At 42.2% G+C, this 21,736-nt stretch overlaps 1 protein-coding gene across 1 annotated transcript in view; it reads left to right on the plus strand.

The window, feature by feature from the left end:
* CNTNAP2 (contactin associated protein 2) overlaps positions 1-21,736 on the plus strand; it is a 1,037,318-nt gene that overhangs the window by 715,788 nt on the left and 299,794 nt on the right. Inside the window, exon 12 of the mRNA XM_079947520.1 lies at positions 17,675-17,794. Within this exon, the coding sequence (XP_079803646.1) occupies positions 17,675-17,794 (120 nt within the window). The remainder of the gene's footprint in view (positions 1-17,674; positions 17,795-21,736) is intronic.

Genomic DNA, 21,736 nt, shown 5'->3' on the forward strand with positions numbered 1-21,736 from the left:
CGACACGCAAATCCTTCTCCCTAAGAGCAAAACCTTTCAAATGGTATATTTTGTACCCATCTACGATAACTGCTGGGCTCACTGCCTGGTATGAACTAAGTGTGATTTAGCATTCCAGAAATCCATTCCAGAAGCATTCCAATAACGACACTGTTTAAATGCTGGTGAGGAAAGACCACAGGAAGAGCATCATGGCCTCTGAAATTGCTTTATTACCCAAGGGGAAGGCACTCCCAGTAGCTCTGCATATTTCACTTAAGACATTTTCACCTATCTTCAATGGATAAAATATAAGAAAATTGAAATGGTTGTTCTGCTTGCAGTGTTAGAAAAGGAATTTAGAGGCCAGTGTCCTGTTTTCTCACCTTCTGCTGATGCAATAAAGCCTCTGGAATGGCAAAAGTCTGGCTCATCAAGGGATAAGTAGCCACTGCAATGTTTACTCTCCTAATTCTTCCAGAATTTCAGACTAATGTCAGTCAGTCATATAGAGGATTTTATTTCATTTTTACAATGAGTCTAAAAACAGTTTCCTGCTGTTTGGGAAACAAAATCCCTTTCCAAAGTCAGACTTACCTGAAATGTTTCAGCCTCATAACAGCACTTTGGTAAAAGAAATCTTATGACACTTTTCTTTTTTCTCTGAGCCTTTAAGCCAGAAGAAGCTTTCCAGGCCATGTTATCTTACAAGCTTAAGATCCAGGAGCAGTTTTCTAAAACAGATCATGCTCCCCCCAGAGAAATTGGTGTCTGGGCCTGAATGTGGCAGTGTTTTGCAATGTTTAACCTCTAAGCTAGGTAACTCTGTTTTCGTAGAACTGTAGAGTTGGAAGTGGTCCTGAGGGTCATCTAGTCCAACTCTCCATGGGGGCTCAAACCACCAACCTTCTGGTCAACTGTCTGATGCAATGACCCACTGTGCATGGTACTTTAGAAGAAGAAGAAGAAGAGTTTGGATTTGATATCCCGCCTTTCACTCCCTTTAAGGAGTCTCAAAGCGGCTAACATTCTCCTTTCCCTTCTTCCCCACAACAAGCACACTGTGAGGTGAGTGGGGCTGAGAGATTTCAGAGAAGTGTGACTGGCCCAAGGTCACCCAGCAGCTGCAGGTGGAGGAGCGGGGAAGCGAACCCGGTTCCCCAGATTACGAGACTACTGCTCTTAACCACTACACCACACTGGCTCTCTGGAAGCCACTCACTGGAAAAAGGAAGTTTCAAAAAGCATGATCCAGTCCACAGCCCTGACCTGGTAGGATGTGTGCACAGCAGTTGGGTTGACACATGTGCAGCCCCACTAATATTATCAGCAATATCTCTGATCCAGCTGTTTGGGGGAGAAGAGAGTGGGGGGCACTAAATATATCCTCTGCTCCCCCTCATGATCATCAGACTGGGTTGCTTGCAAATAGCCCCGGCAGCTGCATTCCGGCATGAATCTCATACAGACTGTTCCTCATCAGTCTTGGGATGTGAATTTGAGAGCCTGATTTCTTCTCACCAGAGATGAGAAGTTTTCAGATGTGGGGAACATCCTGGAGCGAGGAACCACTACTATGCCCAGACACCACATAAGAACCTTGAAGGTTAGCCCTCAGGACATCAGGTCAGCTAAACCTCCCTAATTTTATTTAATTCCGAGATTAGGATGTATTGCAACTGAAGTGAATCTATCTGCCAATTAATTTTCACCTAGAACATGAATTGACTGTTGGCATAAGAAGAGTTACAGATAGGTAGCCGTGTTGGTCTGCCATAGTCAAAACAAAATAAAAAAATTCCTTCCAGTAGCACCTTAAAGACCAACTAAGTTAGTTCTTGGTATGAGCTTTCGTGTACATGCACACTTCTTCAGATACACTGAAGAAGTGTCTGAAGTATCTGAAGAAGTGTGCATGCACACGAAAGCTCATACCAAGAACTAACTTAGTTGGTCTTTAAGGTGCTACTGGAAGGATTTTTTTTATTTTGTTATGGCATAGGAAGAGACGTTAATGAACAGGCTGAAAAATAATACAAAAGTCTCTCTTAATTATTTGTGATTAAGAAAGATTAGAAATGGATAAGGATGCTCTAGCTGTCTATCCAGAGACAAATGCAAGTTTTCAAGACAGAGACTGTCAAGGTGGAGCCTAACAGAACCCAAAATGGCAAAGATACCATTGAACACACACCAGACAATTATTGGATGAGCAACTGAAAGAGCTCAAAGCAGAGATGCATAACATGATGGTGAACAAAAATGGATCAGAGAAAGATCAGAGCAAAGAATAAGCAGGACCTGGGGGGGGGGGGGATACTGATCAAGATCTGCCTGAGCAAGAGAGTGGAAAGGAAAAGCAGGAGGTCCTTCACACAGGTGCCTGGAAGAGGGAAACGGACAAACGATGGAGTTGTGGGGCTGGAGGAGTGGAATGAAACCACTGATAGAGACATTTAAAAACATCTTGAGATGGCAAAGACAGAGCTGAGAGAGAAAGGATCCTCAGCTAATTTAGAGAGGGGGAACCACCAGGCTAGAAAAAGAATGGAAGAAGCCAAAATGGAAGGAACTTTTTTTCTAAATTAGGACGGGACATTTTGGCCAACAGGAAATGGGTTTGGAAGATATGGAGCTGGGTACAAATTAATGAATATACAACAAGTAAATAACTATGGATTGTTATTCTAATAATGGATGTTGGAATTTATTGGAAATAAAATTGTCAAACCAGACTGGAAGAAATTTTCAGGGCTGGAGTCAGGCACAGGTCACCAACAAAACAATGAATCATCTGAGGCCAATGAAGTTAACTCTTTAGTCAAGGAAACAAAGCACAGCTCTTTTGAATAAACATTCATTTTGAATAAACATTCACAATTTTTTTTACTGATAACAATTAGCTAAACAGTTTGAAGATCTACACAATTCTGTAACATGCAGAAAATAGTGTTATTGGAGAAACCAAAGACTGGAACTGAGGGAAGTCGGGGGGGGGGGAGGATGGGTTTTGTGGGGGGGAGGGGGGAAAAACGGGGGGGGGATAAGGATATGTTTTTGGAAAATATGTTTTGTTATAACTTTGAATAAATAAATTAAAAAAGAAAGAAAGAAAAGAAAGCACAGCTCAGGCCTTGGTCTCGCCCTGATGGAGCAGTTGCCTGTCTTCCCAGTGCCCACCAGGACTCCTCCTCTCCAGGCTGTGTCTGCCCCTTTCATTCCTCAGTGTGTTCTGGGGGAGACCAGAGGGGGGGGGAGCTGGTCTCAGCAGGAGGGGGATTGTCCCACAATCGTAGCTCTGCAAACTCCTCAAGGATTAAAAGCAGTAAGTCACGGGTCATAAAATGGCTGGGAGTGGGAACATGTGTACTGTGTATATATAGAGAGAGAGAGATTTCTGAAAGTAGATTTGCGCTGCAAGCCTTAAAGTTAACTAGTTAGTTTTTTGCAACTTCAGAGAATCCTGCACCACCAGGAGTCAGTTAACAGGATGAAATGCAAACAGATGATGTGTTGCTTGATTTTGCTCATTTAAGATATGGCTTGCACAAACATTCTGCCCTTGTTTCAATGTGATTAAAATGCTAATGGAGAAAATACACTGATCCAGTCTCCAAATGTCAACTCCATTTAGTGCCCTAGGTGCCTAATGAGCTTTGATTATTTTTCTCCTAAAGTGTAAATCTTTACCCTATTAGGAAAGAATACTCTGAATATTGTGAATAATGAGTTAATTGCCTTTAGAGTGATTTTAAGGGAAAAAAATTGGATCACATCCTCTATTCACTGCACATTATAATTAGAATGGACAATGGGCTAATTGTGATACTACTTTAAAATCATAGCCAGATTTGATCATCAGGAAAACAACAATGTATAAACAACATAGACTATAATTTGCATGCTGGGGCTATTTAGACTCCTACAGGTTTCCTATCGATTAGTTTGCACCATTTGGGATTCCACTCCGTACACAGTGAAACAATTACGTAGGAAACTACAAAAATGCCTTTATCAATTTTAAACTTTTTATAAATAAAACTACACAACTTAACATTTTTTTCATATGCAAAGTTCTGTCATGGCACTCAAAACACACATGCACTACAGTCCAAGTAGATACTTTTGAAACAGAAAAGGCTGCAATTCCTTTAATAGCAACGAGGCTCCTGTGTTCTATATGCAAGAAAAAACTAAAAGGCATAATATATAAGGATAATACATGAAAGACTTTGTGGACAAAGACAGTCTGGAGACAGTAAAGTCTTCAAAATGTCTAGCATCTGGCATTAAACAAAGGGCTGCAACAGTGCTCTCTGAGTTTTAATTTGTATTATCTTGTATTTTGGAATTTTACCTACTCTGTTACACTTTAGGTTTGATATATTCCACATATAAATGGCAATAAATGGTGGATGATGCAAATGAATTGCTATCTATCTTCTGTCCTAAGGAGAGCAAAGTCATCTGTTTCGTAGCCATGAAAACAAAATGTGGGTTCTTGGACTTCCAGCCTGGTATAATACCTCGGACAATGTGTGGTCTCTGATATTATGGACAGCAGGAAAGAAGAATTATTTGAGTTTGTTTTTCAGAGTAGACTGGAACATTTTCATCAAGAGAACCCAGCTACACAAAGATGACCAGGCTACTCCCAAGGATGGGCAGTCACCTCAGTTTGGGTTTCTTTTCGTTTTTCATTTTTCCAATGTTCAGTTCTCCACATTTCCACATCAATTTGCAAATTATCTTATGGCAAGCCTTAATGAACATTCATAAGCATTTTAGCACAGATTAACTCTAAGTTACACATTTTTGTGTGTAGTTCTGTCTGACATGCACACTCTTGCAACATCATAATTTCTTGCATGTTATTTTCACTAATCTTTGCACACTTTACCGCAATATATGCACTTTTCTGCACATTGCTTGGTTGGAGAACTGCATCACAAAACTTGGAGTACTGGGAATTCTGAAGGATGGCAGTGTCTTTGCAGATTGTTTAAAGTTAGCCTTTAAATGTGAACTGAATTGATTCTTTTCCCCCATCTCTAGTAGCTCCTCACAGGGGCACCACAGCGATCTGCCCAGGGGGGCAGTGCGGGGAGCTGCCCATGGAGTCCACCTGGTGGACACAAGCCCCACGCTGCCATTTTGGGCAGTGGGGGCCCTGAGCCACCGTGTTGCTCCCAGGAGAGATGCGTGGCTCAGGCGCACTGCAGGCCATTTTGTCCCCCCCTCAGGGATGACACCCGGGGCGGACCGCATTCCCTTCACCCCCCCCCCTTCCTATGCCCCTGATTGCAGTTTGCTTTCTGACTCTCTCCCTCCCTCCCTCCCTGGCTAGACTTAAAGATAAAAGATCTCTACCTAGCAACTGTGTTTGGAAGCCTGTGATATTATCTCTCTGATTATTTTGACCACAACACTTATTTGAAACAATTCTACATGCTTCCCATAAGGCTGTTGCGTCCACAATATGAATCTGATGCCTTCTCTTGGAAAATCAAGTTTTGCAGCCTGGTCACAATCATTTTCACTTGGCGCTGGGAGGTGACCAAAGCTTGAAATGCCTGAATTGGTCATACTCACATTGCAAGAAGAGTTTGTCTTACTTGAAAATGAATGGGCTTTTTTAATTATGTTTCTTTAATGTGCTACTTGCTGCTTCTGCAGAAATGTCAATCCACTTTAGTTAGCTCTCATTTATAAACAACCACTGAACAAGAAAATAGTATTGTTGTGGTTATTAGTTATTTTTGCTATTTATTGTATAAATGCATAAATAGACAGCATTTCACCAAGTGGTGCTATTGGTGTATCACCTTTATGTACTCCAAAAACCAGCCAATGAAAAGCTTACACCAACACTGGTGACCACAAATATGGCTCACATTAATACTAGTGTTTTCTAAGCACATTTTTGGTCTCAGGATGTTGCTAAACTGCAGGCAGCAGTCAAGTCAGGAGGAGGCTACGGGGGAACCAAAAGAGTTTTTCAGTTCAAATGATACCTTACTTTGGGGGTGAATGTTAATAGTTATGGTTCCTTTAAGATTATTTTAATGAAAATTTTAAAGAGCAAAATGAAGTGTAAATGCACAGTTGCAATAATTAAGTTGACAAAAAGGGAAGCTTCTCTAATCAGTGCTATTAGGGCAGAGTTAGTAAGTGTGAAATTCTGTTCTGACCTAGCTGTGGATTTCCATTTTATTACAAGAGGACTTTGGGAACAATGTAATGATAACACACAAGGCAGTTTTTCAATGAGTATTTAAAGATAACCCAACACTCTGTCAGATTCATCCATAATGAATCATTTGTAGCATGGGCATAATTTGACGTTGGACTAGCGCTGTAGGAGATCCAGAGGGTGTGAATGTGTGGGCGGCCATCCTATAATACTTCCCATAAGCATTCTGTGAGAAAAGTCAGAGGGGGGAGCTGCAGAAGTGATCAGCAACAGACAACCTTTACCAAAATCTTTTTTTAATGTAATAATTTGTATTAAATTTTCTATGTTACAATCAAGGTAAACATTTTACCAACATTTAACTATCTTCCCTTCTTCTCCTTCCATGGTTCATTTGGCATATCTTTCATTCCTGCATATTTTACCGTAACCATTCATGTCAGTTTTCCATTTTTACTCCATTCAGACATTATTTACATTGTTGAATTTATCTTAATGCTGCCAGCATTTTCAGCTTTGTACAATTATTTTCCATATATTCAATAATTTCCACTCTTCTTTACATATATGTTCTTCTTGCTCTCTTGTTCTATGTGTTAAACCTGCAAGTTCTGCATATTCTCACATCTTAAGTTGCCAGTCCTCTTTATTTGGGACCTCACTAACTTTCCATTTTGAGGCTAACAAAACAAGGGCTGCTGTTGTTGCATACATAAACAGGCTTTTCTGACACCTGGAAATTTCTGTCTGGGTTATTCCCAATAAGAAGGACTCTGGTCTTTTTGGGAAGGTGATTTGAAACTTTTTTTTTAACTCATTGTAAATCATATCCCAATATTCTTTTACCTTTCTACATGTCCACCACATATGAAAAAAGGTTCCCTTGATTTCTTTACATTTCCAACATGTGTCTGATTCTACTTTATACATCTTAGCCAACCTACTTGGAGTTAGATACCATCTATGAATCATTTTCAAATGATTCTATTTCAGTGAATTACATGCAGTAAATATCAAATCATTTTTCCAGAGTTTCTTCCAGAGGTTTAAATCTATATTGTGCCCTGTATCTATTGCCCAGTGTGTCTTTGAAGCTTTAACTAGCTCGTCTTCTGTTTCCCATTCTAATAGAAGGTTGCACATTCTAGACAGAAGTTTATCCTTGGTTTGTAATACTTCTCTTTCAAATTGTGATCTTTGGTCCAAAACCCCATTTTTTAAAAATCTGTCTTAAACATATCTTGTAACTGGTGTTATTGTAACCAGTCCGCAACCTTTACCAAAATCTAACCAATGTTTAAAGACAAACCTCCTGCACAACCTCCACCACAGCTGACAGACCTTTGCATCTGGACAACCTTATAATGGACCGCTTTGTGGAGTTAAAAGAATTTAGTTAGTAACAACTGTCAGGAATGTGGCTCCCAGAGCGCAGCGGAAGAGTCGGCCTCAGAAATTGAGCTAAGTGAGCGAGGGGCCGACAGCAGATGAGAGCTGGCTGTCAGAGTCTAGAAAGGGCAGCCCGGCCCCCCTCCTTCCCAGGGAAGATGCTGTTAGCTCCCAAGGAGAGGAAGAGTTGGAAGGTGGCCAGAGCATTGCTAGGCAACCAGAAGATAAGCCCAGAGTCTGAGACTGGGTCCTCTGGGAGTGGGGAGGAGGCAGGCAAGCCATTCAGTCCCCGTACTAGGAGACTGGAGAAGCTCAGAGTACAATGGAAGGGAAGGAGAAGAAAGGCGGGATTTTGGTGTTCTTCCTGTTGGGGGAGGAACGATGATTCAGACTGATCAACTACTGTCAATGTGAGCAGGTGGGAAGACGTGCTCTGGATGTGTGGGTTTTTTGTAAATAAACTTGCTTAAGAACTAACGGAAAGTCATTGCTGCTTATCAGGCTGCTTGCCTGCCAGAGATCGTTATAACAACGCTATTTGGTAGAACAGTTAATGGGGTGAATCCTCAGGTGGATGCTTCTCCAAATTTCAGCTGTCCCCTAAAATCAGATTTTAAAAACTACTCATGCCAGTGTGTGTGTGTGTTTAATTGTAGGAAACAGGAGTTGCACTTCTCTGAGTCTATTATTATAGTCAGTGCTTTTTTCTAAAAAAAATGTTTAGGGGTACTCTCATTTTGACTCAAGGAAATCACCATTTTATAGTTCAAATCAGGGAAAATAAATACAGTAAAGTGGACAAAAGTACAAAGATTCACAAAATGTTTAGGGGTGTGCATACCCCCAGAAAAAAGCACTGATTATAGTAGGCTGTGTCTTAAGCATTAGCTTTGTCATGCAGCCAATATAGAGTAAGGTAAGGATCCTGCATCATGGTCTGTACAGGTCAAGCATCCCATTTGCTGTGAGTCACCAATAGCTCTGCCAGGGTTATTGGTCTTCATTGGGAATGTGAGGGTATGACTAGAGTGGAGGATTGGAGAGGGGGGTCACTGAATTGGGGGCAAAAAAAGAGGAATTGGAGAAGCAAGTGCTGAAGTCCTTCCTCGCAGCATATGGTCTTTCACAGGCTTTTAAAGCTAGTATTCTGGATAAATGGATACCAGAGGGTCTGTTAAAAGGTATATATTTGAAATTATTGGTGGAACTTTAATATTGCCAGTGTAGTACTTCTTTATATATATATTTTTAAAACCTACAAGTATTTCCAGGGCACAACATTAAAAAGAGCATATAATTAGTAGGAGAGACTTTTGAGATTCTTTATATAGGGAGCAAAATCCTTATTGGGGATTAATCACTGCCTGAGAATGACTTTGCATGTAAAATCAGAAAATTAATTAGCTCTCTTTTAATCTTTTCCATTAAAAAACACTCAGTCTAAGTTTATTGCTTACTTCACTGTTTTAAAATAACTGCTTAGCTGCAAAAAATAGTATTTGGACACTTATATTAAAATTCAGTTGCAACTCTAAGAAATAGCATATTTTCAAGAAGATTTGTAATTCTGTGTGTTCAGCATGAGAAGTAATGCAAATAGGTAGGCACAAATAAGGGGCTACATAATGAGCATTTTTGCCTTAACCCTTTGATGGAGGATCTCCCATGGTACATAGAATAATCCCATTTCAACATTCCGTAGGAAAATATATTATCCAGTGTTTTGCAAAACCCCGTTACTCTCATTTGCAAGTTAACTGAATGATAGCATTGTTGGCCTGTTAACCAGTCTTTTAATCCCTAAATTAAGGGAGGGAAACACCAGGTTTGAGAGGGCCCAGGAAAAGTGGCGCCTCTTTATTACCTTGGGAAATAAGTCTGGAATCTTTTCAAACTGCACTGCCTGCCACCAATAAGTTTCTTCTCCTCACTTCTTATTTTCAGTCCCTTGAAGAACTTTTTATTGTGAGCTAGACCTACTCAACTGTATGGTTATTTTGCATTTTTTTAATGCTATTTTGTATATAAATCAATTGATCTGTGGCCTATCCCCCCCCCCCCAAAAAAAAAATCACTTTGGCAAAGTTTCCCTGCCTTGGAGTAATTCTAACATGTCATGGGTAACTAGATAAGTGTCTGTTAAAATCCCTCCTTTTTCAGGAACATAGAATCATATCATTGCAGGGATGAAAGGGACCCTGAGGGTCATCTAGTCCATCCCCCCGCGATGCAGGAATCTCAACTAGACCATCCATGGCAGCTGCCATTTGGCCTCTGCTTAAAAACCTCCAAGCAAGGAGAGCCCACCACTTTCCTAGGGAGTCCATTCCCCACCAGTTCGCTTTCCAGTTATTCCTAATGACTGCTGCCAGTGGCTTCATCTGGGCTGGCCCAAGACCTTTGGGCACCTGAGGTGAACCACCGAATGGTGCCCCCACCTCCCTACATCAGGAGCCTGGGGGCAGTGGAGCTCTGCATCCTGGCGCCTGAGGTGGTCACCTCCCCTTTCCATAATGGTTTAGCTGGCCCTGGGCTTCATACAAATATTAAATAGCATTGAGGATAAAATAGTGCTCTGCAGTACTCTGCCAGGAGGCCAAAAAGCACTCTCCCAATACATCTCTGGACTTGGTCCCATGGGTAGGACTGGATCCGTGGTAACACAAGCACCCCTGTTTTCCATTACACAGACCTCGCCTAGGAGGAAGACCAGAGTCGACTGGGTCAAAAGCAGCAGATAAATCAAAAAGCAAGCCAGTGGTCACGCTCCCTTTCTCCTGCTCTTTGTAAAGGACCAAATGCAGCTTTCCAGTTTATTGTTAGGATTCAGTTTACCAACAAAAACATTTTTAATTCTCATTCTATACTGCCTGAACATTGGATTTTTTAAAAAATACTTTTCTTTTGTTGTAACAAAATCCAGCTGTTTCTTTGTGTTTCTTTCACCCTCTGTTAGGTTTGCTTAAGTGACAACAGAGGAGTCATTATTGACGTTAGTATAATGTTTAACTGCTTATTTTTGCCTTTAGGACATGCACAGAGCTTGCAGAGCTGTTATTTTGAAAACAAAAATCCTTCTTTTATTTGTAAAGTGAGAAAATGTAATGGAAACCATGCATGAGGGCTATTAAAGAGCCCCCAGAGTGCTGGCTTTATACTTCATAGTAAAATGCACTTGAAACACTGTCTGCGCCCCCCTCCAGGAAAAAACAACAACCACTGGAGCTGCTTCTTACTTCTTATGAACTCAGTGGAAACCTCCAGCACTTCTAAAATACACCTAAAAATGAAGCTGTTTATTTCGATTCCCATAGCATCCAACATTTCACATGTGAAAATAGGATCTTGCTTGCAAAGCCCCAGGCAAAGGGCCCAAGGAGCCAGAGCCAGCAGCTCAGCTTCCTGGGCCACTTTGCCATTTCCTGCCCTCCCAACAGGGCACCCCCTGCCTTCTTTCCTGGAGCAAGGCAGACAGGAGGGAGCTGGAGGACCTGGTAGCAAAAGAAAAATGTAAAGCCAAGACGATACAGTCTGCCATCACTAAAGCAGTAGCAGCAAAAAGCACAGCACCCACACAAGCCCCAAGAAGCCGGGGGAGAGGGGCTGCCGCCGCTGCTGCTGCCACCATCGTCATGAGGTGGAGGGGGTGGCAGAGGCAGGGGAGGAGCCCCAGACGGTGAGATTTGCCATGGGCACCTCCTTCAGACAACCCTGACTAGGATTGCTTCAGGAAAGGCTATGTGTGTGTCGCTTGGGAGAGGCAAGTCTTCTCTTCTTACTTTGGATGTCCTGTGTGGCCGGCTGCTCCAGAAGGCTGACTGTGTTGACTTCTAAGTCTCAGGCTCTTCTGCAGTGAACTCCAGCCATGTTTCACTGCCTTCGGCAAACTCTGAAGCCAGGCTCATTTAAGACCAGTCTAGTGTCACATCCCCTTCAGAGATCTACCGGGGAACAGGGCTACTTCCTTGCCATGCACCTCCACCTGACGTTCATGCACGGGGTGTGAACACCTTACGGAGAAAAGCCTCTGCCCATCTACTTCCCCATGACTGGAACCACATGCCTGAGCTTTAGCTCCCAGGGATGCCTGGGCACATAGGCTTTCCCTCTGCAGGGATCTTTGCTCAGTGCACAGAGGCTGGGTGAAGAAGCCATGTGGTCGGGGGGGGGTGTTCTCTCTGATAACTGCAAGAATACCCTTCCACAAATGTAACTCACAGAGATCCTTATGTTTCCGTCTTTCTGACTCCAAAGAGCAACAGATGCGAACAAACGATTTAATCCTAGAGCCTTCCTACTTTAGGTCCCAGTTCAACTGCAGATAAATGCTTGAACAAGTTGTTTGGACTTTTTTGATGACTAGAACAGACCTGAGTAGAGACTTTTTTATGTATCCCTAGACATATAAATGTCCATTCTTACAATGTGTTTTCTAACTTAGGACTCTAATGATTGGGGGGACATCTTAGAACTATTCTGTATCATCATCATCATATTTTTCTTGTAGCACAAGTTACAAAGCAACTCCACTCCTGAAATTGACTTGAAATCAAAGCCTATCAGCGCTCTGTGTTGGCGCTCCTTTGCTTTTGAATTCAGGCTGAGCTGAGCTGCCAGTTGAAATAGTTTGTAGTAACTCAATTATAATTTCACCTCCACGTGTCAATCATCCTCTTTACCATCTGCCATGTCAAAGACACATTCATCTTTATCATTCTAATGACAGGCTTCTCTTTCCTTGTCTTTATCACCACAATAGTAATTGTCTTGTTTCTCAACAATATGATTCAGCCCAAAGTCATTTCAATGGTGCTTTGGCATATGCCCATCTTTCTTTCTTTCTTTCTTTCTTTCTTTCTTTCTTTCTTTCTTTCTTTCTTTCTGTCATGCTTGCCTTTTAATTTGATGTGTTTTATCACAGGACATGCTGAATATTGCACTGGTAATGGGGATGTTTTATGAGTTCTTCCTAGTGCAAAGTAGAAAGGAGAGAACGCTGGAGCCTTTTGACACGATTCAAAAATTTCAAAAAAGAAACTAGTTTAGAAGCAAGCTAAACACAGGCTAGAAAATAGATGTCCTCCTTTTTGTTGATGTCTTTTGACCTCCAATGTACTCCTATTCCTTTTTTGAGGTACATAATAGTATGGAGTCAGCAGCAGCTCCACCCCTGTTTAGCCACTGTTCCCAATCACAATCCCATGGCTGGAGTGACTAGACATGGTAGTTGTTGTTAATTTATATGCAACCCTTCCTCCCAAAGGAGCCCATGGTGAAGGTATATAAACCTTCTTCAGCTTGGTATCCTCCAAGAGTTTTGGACTCAATCTCCCATCATCCCTGATCATTGACTATGCTGGTTGGGGCTGATAGGAGTTGGAGTACCAAACCTCTGAAATGCACAAAATTGGGGTTGGTTGGGGTATTTAAAGGCGGATGGCTCAGCTCTGGTTCAGCCAGATTAGGAAGAATATTCAGGCATGAAATTTGGGGGCTTATTGGAACCATAGACGGAGGAAGTATGGAGAGGATGGGACAACCCAACCTCCCAAAATTCAAGGATAAGAGAGGCAGACACACAAAGAGAATCATACAACTGTAGAGTTGGAAGGGACCCTGGGTTCTTCTAGGGCAACCTCTGGCATTGCAGATACTGACAAGTAGGGATGAGGACCTATGGGAAAAGTTCATCCATTGGAAAGTTTATTGGAGAGTTAATGCCATTAGAAGGAACCATGGGTTACGGAAGTGAGGAAGTCAGGTGGTTTGACAAGCAAATTAATTGAAGACAGAGAGTTTAAGTGGAAGTTTAGAGAGAAACAAGAGCATCAAGAGAGTGGTGAGGTGGGGGGCCTCAAGGGCAAGGTTTGGTTGAAATATGGTGTGGGCATCAGAAAGTGGGTTTCATCACTTTAAACAGCATTCTGTCCAAAGGTAAATGGGGCATGGAACAGAGCCAGATGAGCTCATAAAGATCATAGGAGGCAGCTGTCACAGTTGTTTGCAGAGGAGCAACTCCTCCTGCAAGATTAGACGCCATTAACGAAATAAAGACTTACAATTAGCTGCATTGTACACCGGCTGTTGGTATGCTTTTTTAATCAGAGAGCGTTCCTGGTACATCATAATTCCTGAGCACATGATACTATGTTGGAAAAAGTTTTGTACTTTTGTTAGAAAAAAAGTGGGTGATCCAAGGGACTCATGCAATTTAATGAGGTCCAAAATCACAGCTTTTAAGTAATGTATTATGTGACAATGAACAAATGAGGTTAATATTCAGGTGCTAATAAAAATGCAGGAATTTTTTAAGACTTGCGTTATTCTGGTTTAAAATAATTTTGCAGCAGGCAGTTGGTAAATCTCTGGGTATCTTGTTTTTAATGCTGGCAGTTGCCAGCTGTAAATTATATTGGCACTTCATAGAACTGTCGTGTTGGAAGGGACCCCAAGGGGCATCTGGTCTACCCCCAGGAATCCAGCTAAAGCATCCATGAAAGATGACCATCCAATCTCTGCTTAAATTCCTCCAAAGAAGAGGAGTCCACCAACTTTCGAGTCAAACCATTCCACCATTGAACAGCTCTTACTGTCAGAAAGTTCTTCCTGATGTTTATTCGAAATCTATTTTCTTGTAACTTGAAGCCATTGGTTCAAGTCCTACCCTCCAGAGCAGGAGAAAGCAAGCTTGTTCCATCTTCCATGTGACAGCCCTTCCATGTGACAGCCCTGTCATACCTCCTCTCAGTATTCTCTTATCCAGGCTAAACAAACCCAGCTCCTTCAACCTTTCCTCATAAGGCCTGGTTTCCAGACCCTTGATCATCTTTGTTGCCCTTGTCTGCACACTTTCCAGCTGGTCAATATCCTGCTTAAATTGTGGTGCCCAGAACTGGACACAGTATTCCAGGTGTGGCCTGACCAAGACACAGTAGATTGGCACTGTTACTTCTCTTGGACACTATACTTCTGCTGATGCAACATAGCTTTATCTTTTTTTGCTTCTGCATCACACGGTTGACTCATGTTAAGCTTGTGGTTCACCAAGACCCCTAGATCCTTTTTACATATCCTACTGGTCAGCCAGGTGTCTCCCATCCTACATTTGTACATCTGTTTCTATTGTTGTTAGGATGTTACTGTTTGATATTGTGTACTCTTTTAAATTAACTAATTTTGGAAGCAAAAAAATTATGACCTTTTAGACTACAGTTTACTGAGATCAAAAGGGAAGATCACAGAGGTTGGGTGAAAAGGTCTGAAGTTTGCACTTATACCCTTATTTTTTTCTCATGCTTGCAGCCAAAGCATTCTTTGTGTGTCTATGAAAAACTGAATTACTGGCAGGTATTAGCTCCCAACATAAAGTTATGGTCTGTATATCAGCAAGCCTCTTGTTCAGTATATATTACTGTTTTTTATTTGAAAATAAATAAATTTTTGTATTTTTATTTCTTATTTGAAGTAAGAATTATATCCAATCCAATTTTGTTATAAATATTTTACTGTGGACTGGCAGATTAAAAGTTAATTTTTTATCACTTCATCTATGTGGGTATAACTACACTATAGTATACTTACATCATTTTCATGCAAAATTGATTTTCCTCCAAGAATCTTGAGAATTACAGTTTAATGCACTTCAAGTCTGTTGCTGCCTTTTGCAGCAAGGAAAGTGATGGGGAAATGTACCGGAAACTGTGGGAGAGCACTTGCTTTGAAGCAGTGTCATCTAGCCTCCCCTCAAACAAATCCTGATGGCTACTCAGTTAAGCAGCCCATCTGGAAGGCCCTGAGGTGCGCCCTGCAGAGTGTGAAGGGAGTGTGCAGGGTGTTTTGTATACAAGCAAGCTTTCTGGTCTTCTTGGGCTGGTCTTCCAGTATATTACTGTGCAAAGAAGGTTGCCTACAGATCTAGGATATCTTGTTGAGCCTTTTTGTCTCCTCCTGTTGTGCATGGGCTCTATTCACAGAAGATCCTGGAGAATAGCAGCACAATGACTTCTTGCAGGACATTTGGATTCCAAGAAAGAGGGAGCCCCTTTTCTGTTTTTCACTAACCTGCCAACCCTGTGGGGGAAATGTAAGGTCTGCCAAATTTTGCTAGACATCTGATGTTTCACAACTGGATGTTCATGTGGCCAGTGTGACAATGAAAATTTCCCCATATTCAGACAGCTATTGCCATGACAGGTTAGCAGTATTTGGGCAGGGACAAGAGCAGGGAAAGGAGTGGAGTGGCCAAAGCCGTGGTTGGCACATAAGGCAGCTGGATTTTATAGGTTGTGATCTGGCAAGCTTTGCCACATAGAACTAACTCAAGCACCGATGACCTTTGTGAGAGGTCTGAGATAAAGCAAAGTGGTAGTTTCCAAGCATTTTGAACAAATGAAATCTAGAGCAGAGGTTTTCAACTCTGCTTCCTTCAACAAACACTTTCTACCCTAACATTTCTTTTATTAAAAGATTTGTATACCGCAAATTTTAAAGAAATCCCACTGCTTTACTTGTCTGCTAAGGACATACCGTTCGATAGGATGCAGGCCAGGCCTGTGGAGTTTTGCCATATGTGGATTGTACAAGAGGGCATTCTCGTAAAACTGACCCTTGTGACTGTGCAGCACTAAGGAAGTTGTGGTGGCCAGCTGTCTTTCAAGGAAGCTGTGCACCATCACAAATCTTCTCACAGACGAGCCTCTAAGTTTGCCAAATCACAGAGGTGCTGTGCAACCCAGTCAGATGGATGGGCTACAAAAATAAAATTATTATTACTACTCTTTTTTTAAATGAATTAATTCTCTTAACCATTTGTAATATATATATATATATATATATATGCTTTTTAACCTTCTGTATATAGCATATTAGTAGTAGTATTTTGGTATATTTTAATGTAAATACATATTTTGATCAACTCTGTTCTTCCATATTGTACCAGTGTATATTATTAAGTAAAGGTACCCCTGCCCGTACGGGCCAGTCGTGTCCGACTCTAGGGTTGTGCGCCCATCTCACTTAAGAGGCCGGGAGCCAGCGCTGTCCGAAGACACTTCCGGGTCACGTGGCCAGCGTGACAAGCTGCATCTGGCGAGCCAGCGCAGCACACGGAACACCGTTTACCTTCCTGCTGGTAAGCGGTCCCTATTTATCTACTTCCACCCGGAGGTGCTTTCGAACTGCTAGGTTGGCAGGCGCTGGGACCGAGCAATGGGAGTGCATCCTGCCGCGGGGATTCAAACCGCCGACCTGACGATCGGCAAGTCCTAGGTGCTGAGGTTTTACCCACAGCGCCACCCGTGTCCCTAGTGTATATTATTAGCATTATTATAGTGTATATTATTAGCATTATTATTACTTTCTGTGGCTGATATGACCCTGATAGTCAAAGCAAAAACAACAATAAAAAATGTCAAATCACAGTTTGGCGGTTTATCTTACTCCATTTTAATACTGTTTTAAGTTTCCCTTTTATCAGTTTTTATTTTTCTTAAATAGCAATGATCTATGTATTGCAATGGGACATGGGTGGCGCTGTGGTCTAAACCACAGAGCCTAGGACTTGTCGATCGGAAGGTCGGCGGTTCGAATCCCCGTGACGGGGTGAGCTCCCGTTGCTTGGTCCCAGCTCCTACCAACCTAGCAGTTCAAAAGCATGTCAAAGTGCAAGTAGATAAATAGGTACCACTCCGGCGGGAAGGGAAACAGAGTTTCCGTGCGCTGCTATGGTTCGCCAGAAGCGGCTTAGTCATGCTGGCCACATGACCCGGAAGCTGTACGCCAGCTCCCCCAGCCGATAAAGCGAGATGAGCGCCACAACCCCAGAGTCGGCCACGACTGGACCTAATGGTCAGGGGTCCCTTTACCTTTACATACTGCAATCTTGAAATTGTTCCAATTTTATAGAGTTAAATCTTTTAGAAATTTTGTTTCCTCTGGCATATGATAAATAGCATATGACAAACACTTCCACTAACTTACTAAATTCTTTACAGTATATAAATGGTTTTACAATTCTTTTGCAATTACTACAGTATTATGACTTTCCCCAAGAATGCAATGTTTCTGGATCTCAGGGCAATTGATTTACTTAGCATTATTTTTTGTTTGTTTCAGCTAATTATGAACTCTCTTGTGAAGCATATAAACACTTGGGCAAACCAACAGGCTTCTACTGGATAGATCCAGATGGCAGCGGCACATTGGGACCCTTGAAAGTGCACTGCAATATGACAGGTAACTACACTGTGTGCGCATAGCCTTGATCCTTCCCTTTATTTATAGAGAAACCATGTTGTATTGGACTACTAGATTTGAATCACAACATAGCAGTCATTCCCTGCCTCTCTCAGCCTAACTTCTCATGGTTGTTCTGAAGCTAAAATGGAATGACCCCACTTATGTTGCCAAGGAATTCCTAGAAGAAGAGAATTTGTAATAAGCCAACAAAAGTACCTGCTGAGAGGGAAACAGCAAGCCTTCCATGTTGGCCTGCTAGAACCAACTGCTGCTTCCTTCCACTTCTCCCGTAGCAGAATCTCATCTGTGGCCCACAAGTTGGTAGCTGGGGGGGGGGGGAGTCAGAGCAAAGCTTTCTAGTACCTCAATACCCTGTTCTCATTCTCCCCCACTCTCATATTGAACCTCAAGACAACCACATGAACTCACTGTTTAATATACCCATTTTTCTGATGAGGATCTATTTACTGATGATGGCATATCTACGGCCACACAGAAATGAGCAGTCAGTATAGGGACAAGTCTAAATGTCTTCCATTCTTCATCCCAACTCCTTGCTCAACCCAAAGCATCATGGGAGGTTTCACACATATACAGTAAAGCAGAAGTCGTATGTGTGATTTATTTTCCGTTCTAGATGGTATTATGCCCTCCCCCCCTTTGTCTAGGACCGTCTTTATATCACTTTTTGATGTTGTGATACAGTCAAACCTCAGAACTCAAACGGCTCCGTTGCCGAACATTTCAGTTGCCAAACGCCAAAAACCCGGAAGTAAGTGTTCCGGTTTTTGAACGTTCCTCAGAACTCAAACATCTGACACACATTCTACTGGAGTGCAACCATTTGGGAGCTGCGCCTCGGAACTTGAACCTTTCTGAAGTTGAACAGTCTTCCGTAATGGATTACATTCAAGTTCCGGGGTTTGACTGTATCAGAATCAGCTCTTGGCTATATTTGTGTGAAATGCCCCACAGGAGCCCTGCTTCACAAATACATATATTTAAACCCAGTCTGGGCTATGAAGACCTGTTATTTTAGACCTCATATGGTATCCTCATTTTCCCTCATTCAGCCTGTTTTAGAATGGTGAGAGGAGGAAACTATAACATTTCACAAGAGTGATGTGAAATGCCACAGCCCTGAGAACAGCTGGTACTCAAAGAGCCACGACTATGTTAACCCATAATTTTGTATTCACTTATCGTGAAGAGTTGGCCATTGCATTTTAAAACTGGGATATGTGTGGAAGGTCTAAAAACATATGACACCCATTACAAAAATGTCATTTTGTGGTATATGTAGGTATATCTAGGTAGATTTTGGCTTGCCTCTTTTCCTTTGGAACTGCCACTGGGGAACCGGAGAACAGGAAACAGCCAAATAGGAAAGACGGGGTTTTGTTGGGAGAGAACAGACAGGCAGGAGAGAGAAGAAAGCAAATTTGCAGGGAGGGGGTGCTACACTTTTTAGAATTAAGTCTGTGTGTGAGGCACAATTGGTTTACCTGCTAGGTTCATTGCTGCCTCAGGTGAGAAGAGAAATCACTGAGGAGAGTATGGCAACCATACTGTTCTCAGACACTTTCTTGAGATGGTACGGCTTAAGACGATGTAGTGAGGAGCAGAAGTTTGGAGTTTCTCCCCTCTCCTGCTGCCCATATAAGAGTTCTGAACAAAACTTGAGAACTGTGATGACTTGGCAGTTTCTTTGCTCCTTGGAGGATGCTGGTTCAAGGTCCCTTGCTGCCACAGAGCTTAAACTAGAAAGCAAAAGTGGTTCAATATATCCCCAAGAGCACAAATCCCTAAGAAGAACTCTAAGATGATGGATAAGAAAATTACCTTAAAAAAAGACAAAAACAAATCCTGTGTGCTTGTATTATCTGATAAAGGGCAACAGTTTGGTTTAGGCATATGGGCCCATGTGCAGCAAACAAACCAAACAGACATTAGCTTGAATTTTTCAATTATGTTTGCAATTGCTATTTGTCCCTTCTACCTTCATCTGAACTGCTATCCGTTAGTCAGGGGTCAAATGGAGTGCCTGCATTAAGACTGTTCACCATAATGCTCTCCCTTCCATTTTATGGTCACTTTGCTAAAGCGAAATGTGCGCTTTTATAGACTTTACAATTATTTAGCCCTGGGAGTGTTTAATGAATACATGTGGAGGTTGTTTTAGCGGTTTACTTTTCCATTTTGTTGTCAAGGTTCTAAAGATTCCCCCCCACCTCTGCCTTTTCATAAAAGGCTGCACTTTAGGGGTTTGTGGATGTTAATGGTGCAAATCATCTTTGCGTGAAAAGATGTGCCCGTCTCCATGTGGTTATGTTGGGCTGTTACCTCTGCATTGTCCCCTTGTTGTCCAAGCAGCCTCTTTATTCCCTCTCCTTCCTCAAGGCCCTGCTGCCCTTAGGAAACAAACGCTTCACGCAGTGACTCCTGGGCATCTCACATCAAGACTCAGTTGCTTTTGCTAGTGATGCTGTTTGTCAAGTTGACAGACAGCAGAGCTGAGAATCAAACCATTCCACATGAGGAGGAGAGACATTTTTCAAAAAGCTCTGCTCTCTGATGGGGGGTGATTATTTTTGCTGGCTTGTGTTTTCTCTTCCTACTATCTGTAGAGCTATAAAAGTTCAAAGTAGATTAATGTTAAAAGAAATGAAACATTTAAAATCATGTTGAAATGGCACATTATGCTCATTTATTAGCGAGACCCATAAAGAGAGGCAAGTGTGTTTAAAAAGAGACAAAAGAGGGAACGATGCATTCTTCCTTGAATCCCCAATCAGTCTTTGGGGGATGGTTCTGCTCTGATGTTTAATTCTTTAAATTAATTTACCTAGAGAGAGAAGGGCAAGTTCGCAGTGCTGCTACTGTTCACATGAAAAATTCAGGACTTCTTGCCTGTTTGCTCTGCCAGATGTGGTTTTGCAAAGGAATGAGTCAGCAATGAATGAGCTGGAGGAGCAATCTTATCTTTTCTCTCTCTCTCTCTCCCTCCCTCTCTCTCTCTCTCTCTCTCTCTCTCTCTCTCTCACACACACACACACACACACTGCTAATGTGGATCTTAAGGCACAGTTGAAAGTACCTTTCTTGCCAAGCCTGTTTTCTATTTCACAGACAGACACAGCTCATGACAGAGTATGGGGAGCTTTTGTGTGCCTTTGACATTGATGTCCGTGATCATGGTTTTTTGACACCTGTGACCAAGAGATGTGTTCTGTATTCCTAAAAGCCCCTGGGTCCCATTTTCCCCAAAGGGGCATAGAAGCACTCAGCCCGTTGTATAGTATGTGGAAAAAAGGCTTGAGACATGAAATACAATATGGGTTTTGTTGTTATACCACAGCTTTGTTGAGAACTTGCTTTGACAAGGCCAAGTGTGGCCAGAGTGGAGGGGACCTTCCTCAGCATAGTGTTCCCCCTGTCTGGAGACTTGGCATGAATTTTTCAGCAGGAACAACCTGCCCAAACTCATGCTCATCCACACGGCCCTTTGTCTTGTGATTTCCTCCATTTGCCCCATGATTCCTAGCTGGGGGTCTGAGAGGCTTTTGTTTCATCCACTGCGTTCCATGGGGAAACCTGCGGTTTACTGCTGAATTGGAGCAAGCACCATTCAGCAGAAAGCCTGGTTGACGTTTATTTCAATTAAACAGTAAACTGCAGCTTTTCCTGAGGAAAGTGGTGGGACAAAAGAAACACCCCTCTTGAACCCATGCCTAGAAATCACATGGCAAACAGAAGTGTGGATGAGCCTTATGTTTGAACAAGGTCAGTCTCTACGTAGGAGTATCAAAATTTACTCTGTGAACTGGTCATAGGATTAGACTTATTCAGCCATGGTTGGATGGCCATCTATCCTGGATGCTTTAGTTGAGATTCCCGCATTGCAGGGGGTTGGGCTAAATGACCCTTGGGTCCCTTCCA

This window comes from Podarcis cretensis, assembly GCF_951804945.1.
Source record: "Podarcis cretensis genome assembly, chromosome: 12".
Taxonomy (NCBI): Eukaryota; Metazoa; Chordata; class Lepidosauria; order Squamata; family Lacertidae; genus Podarcis; species Podarcis cretensis.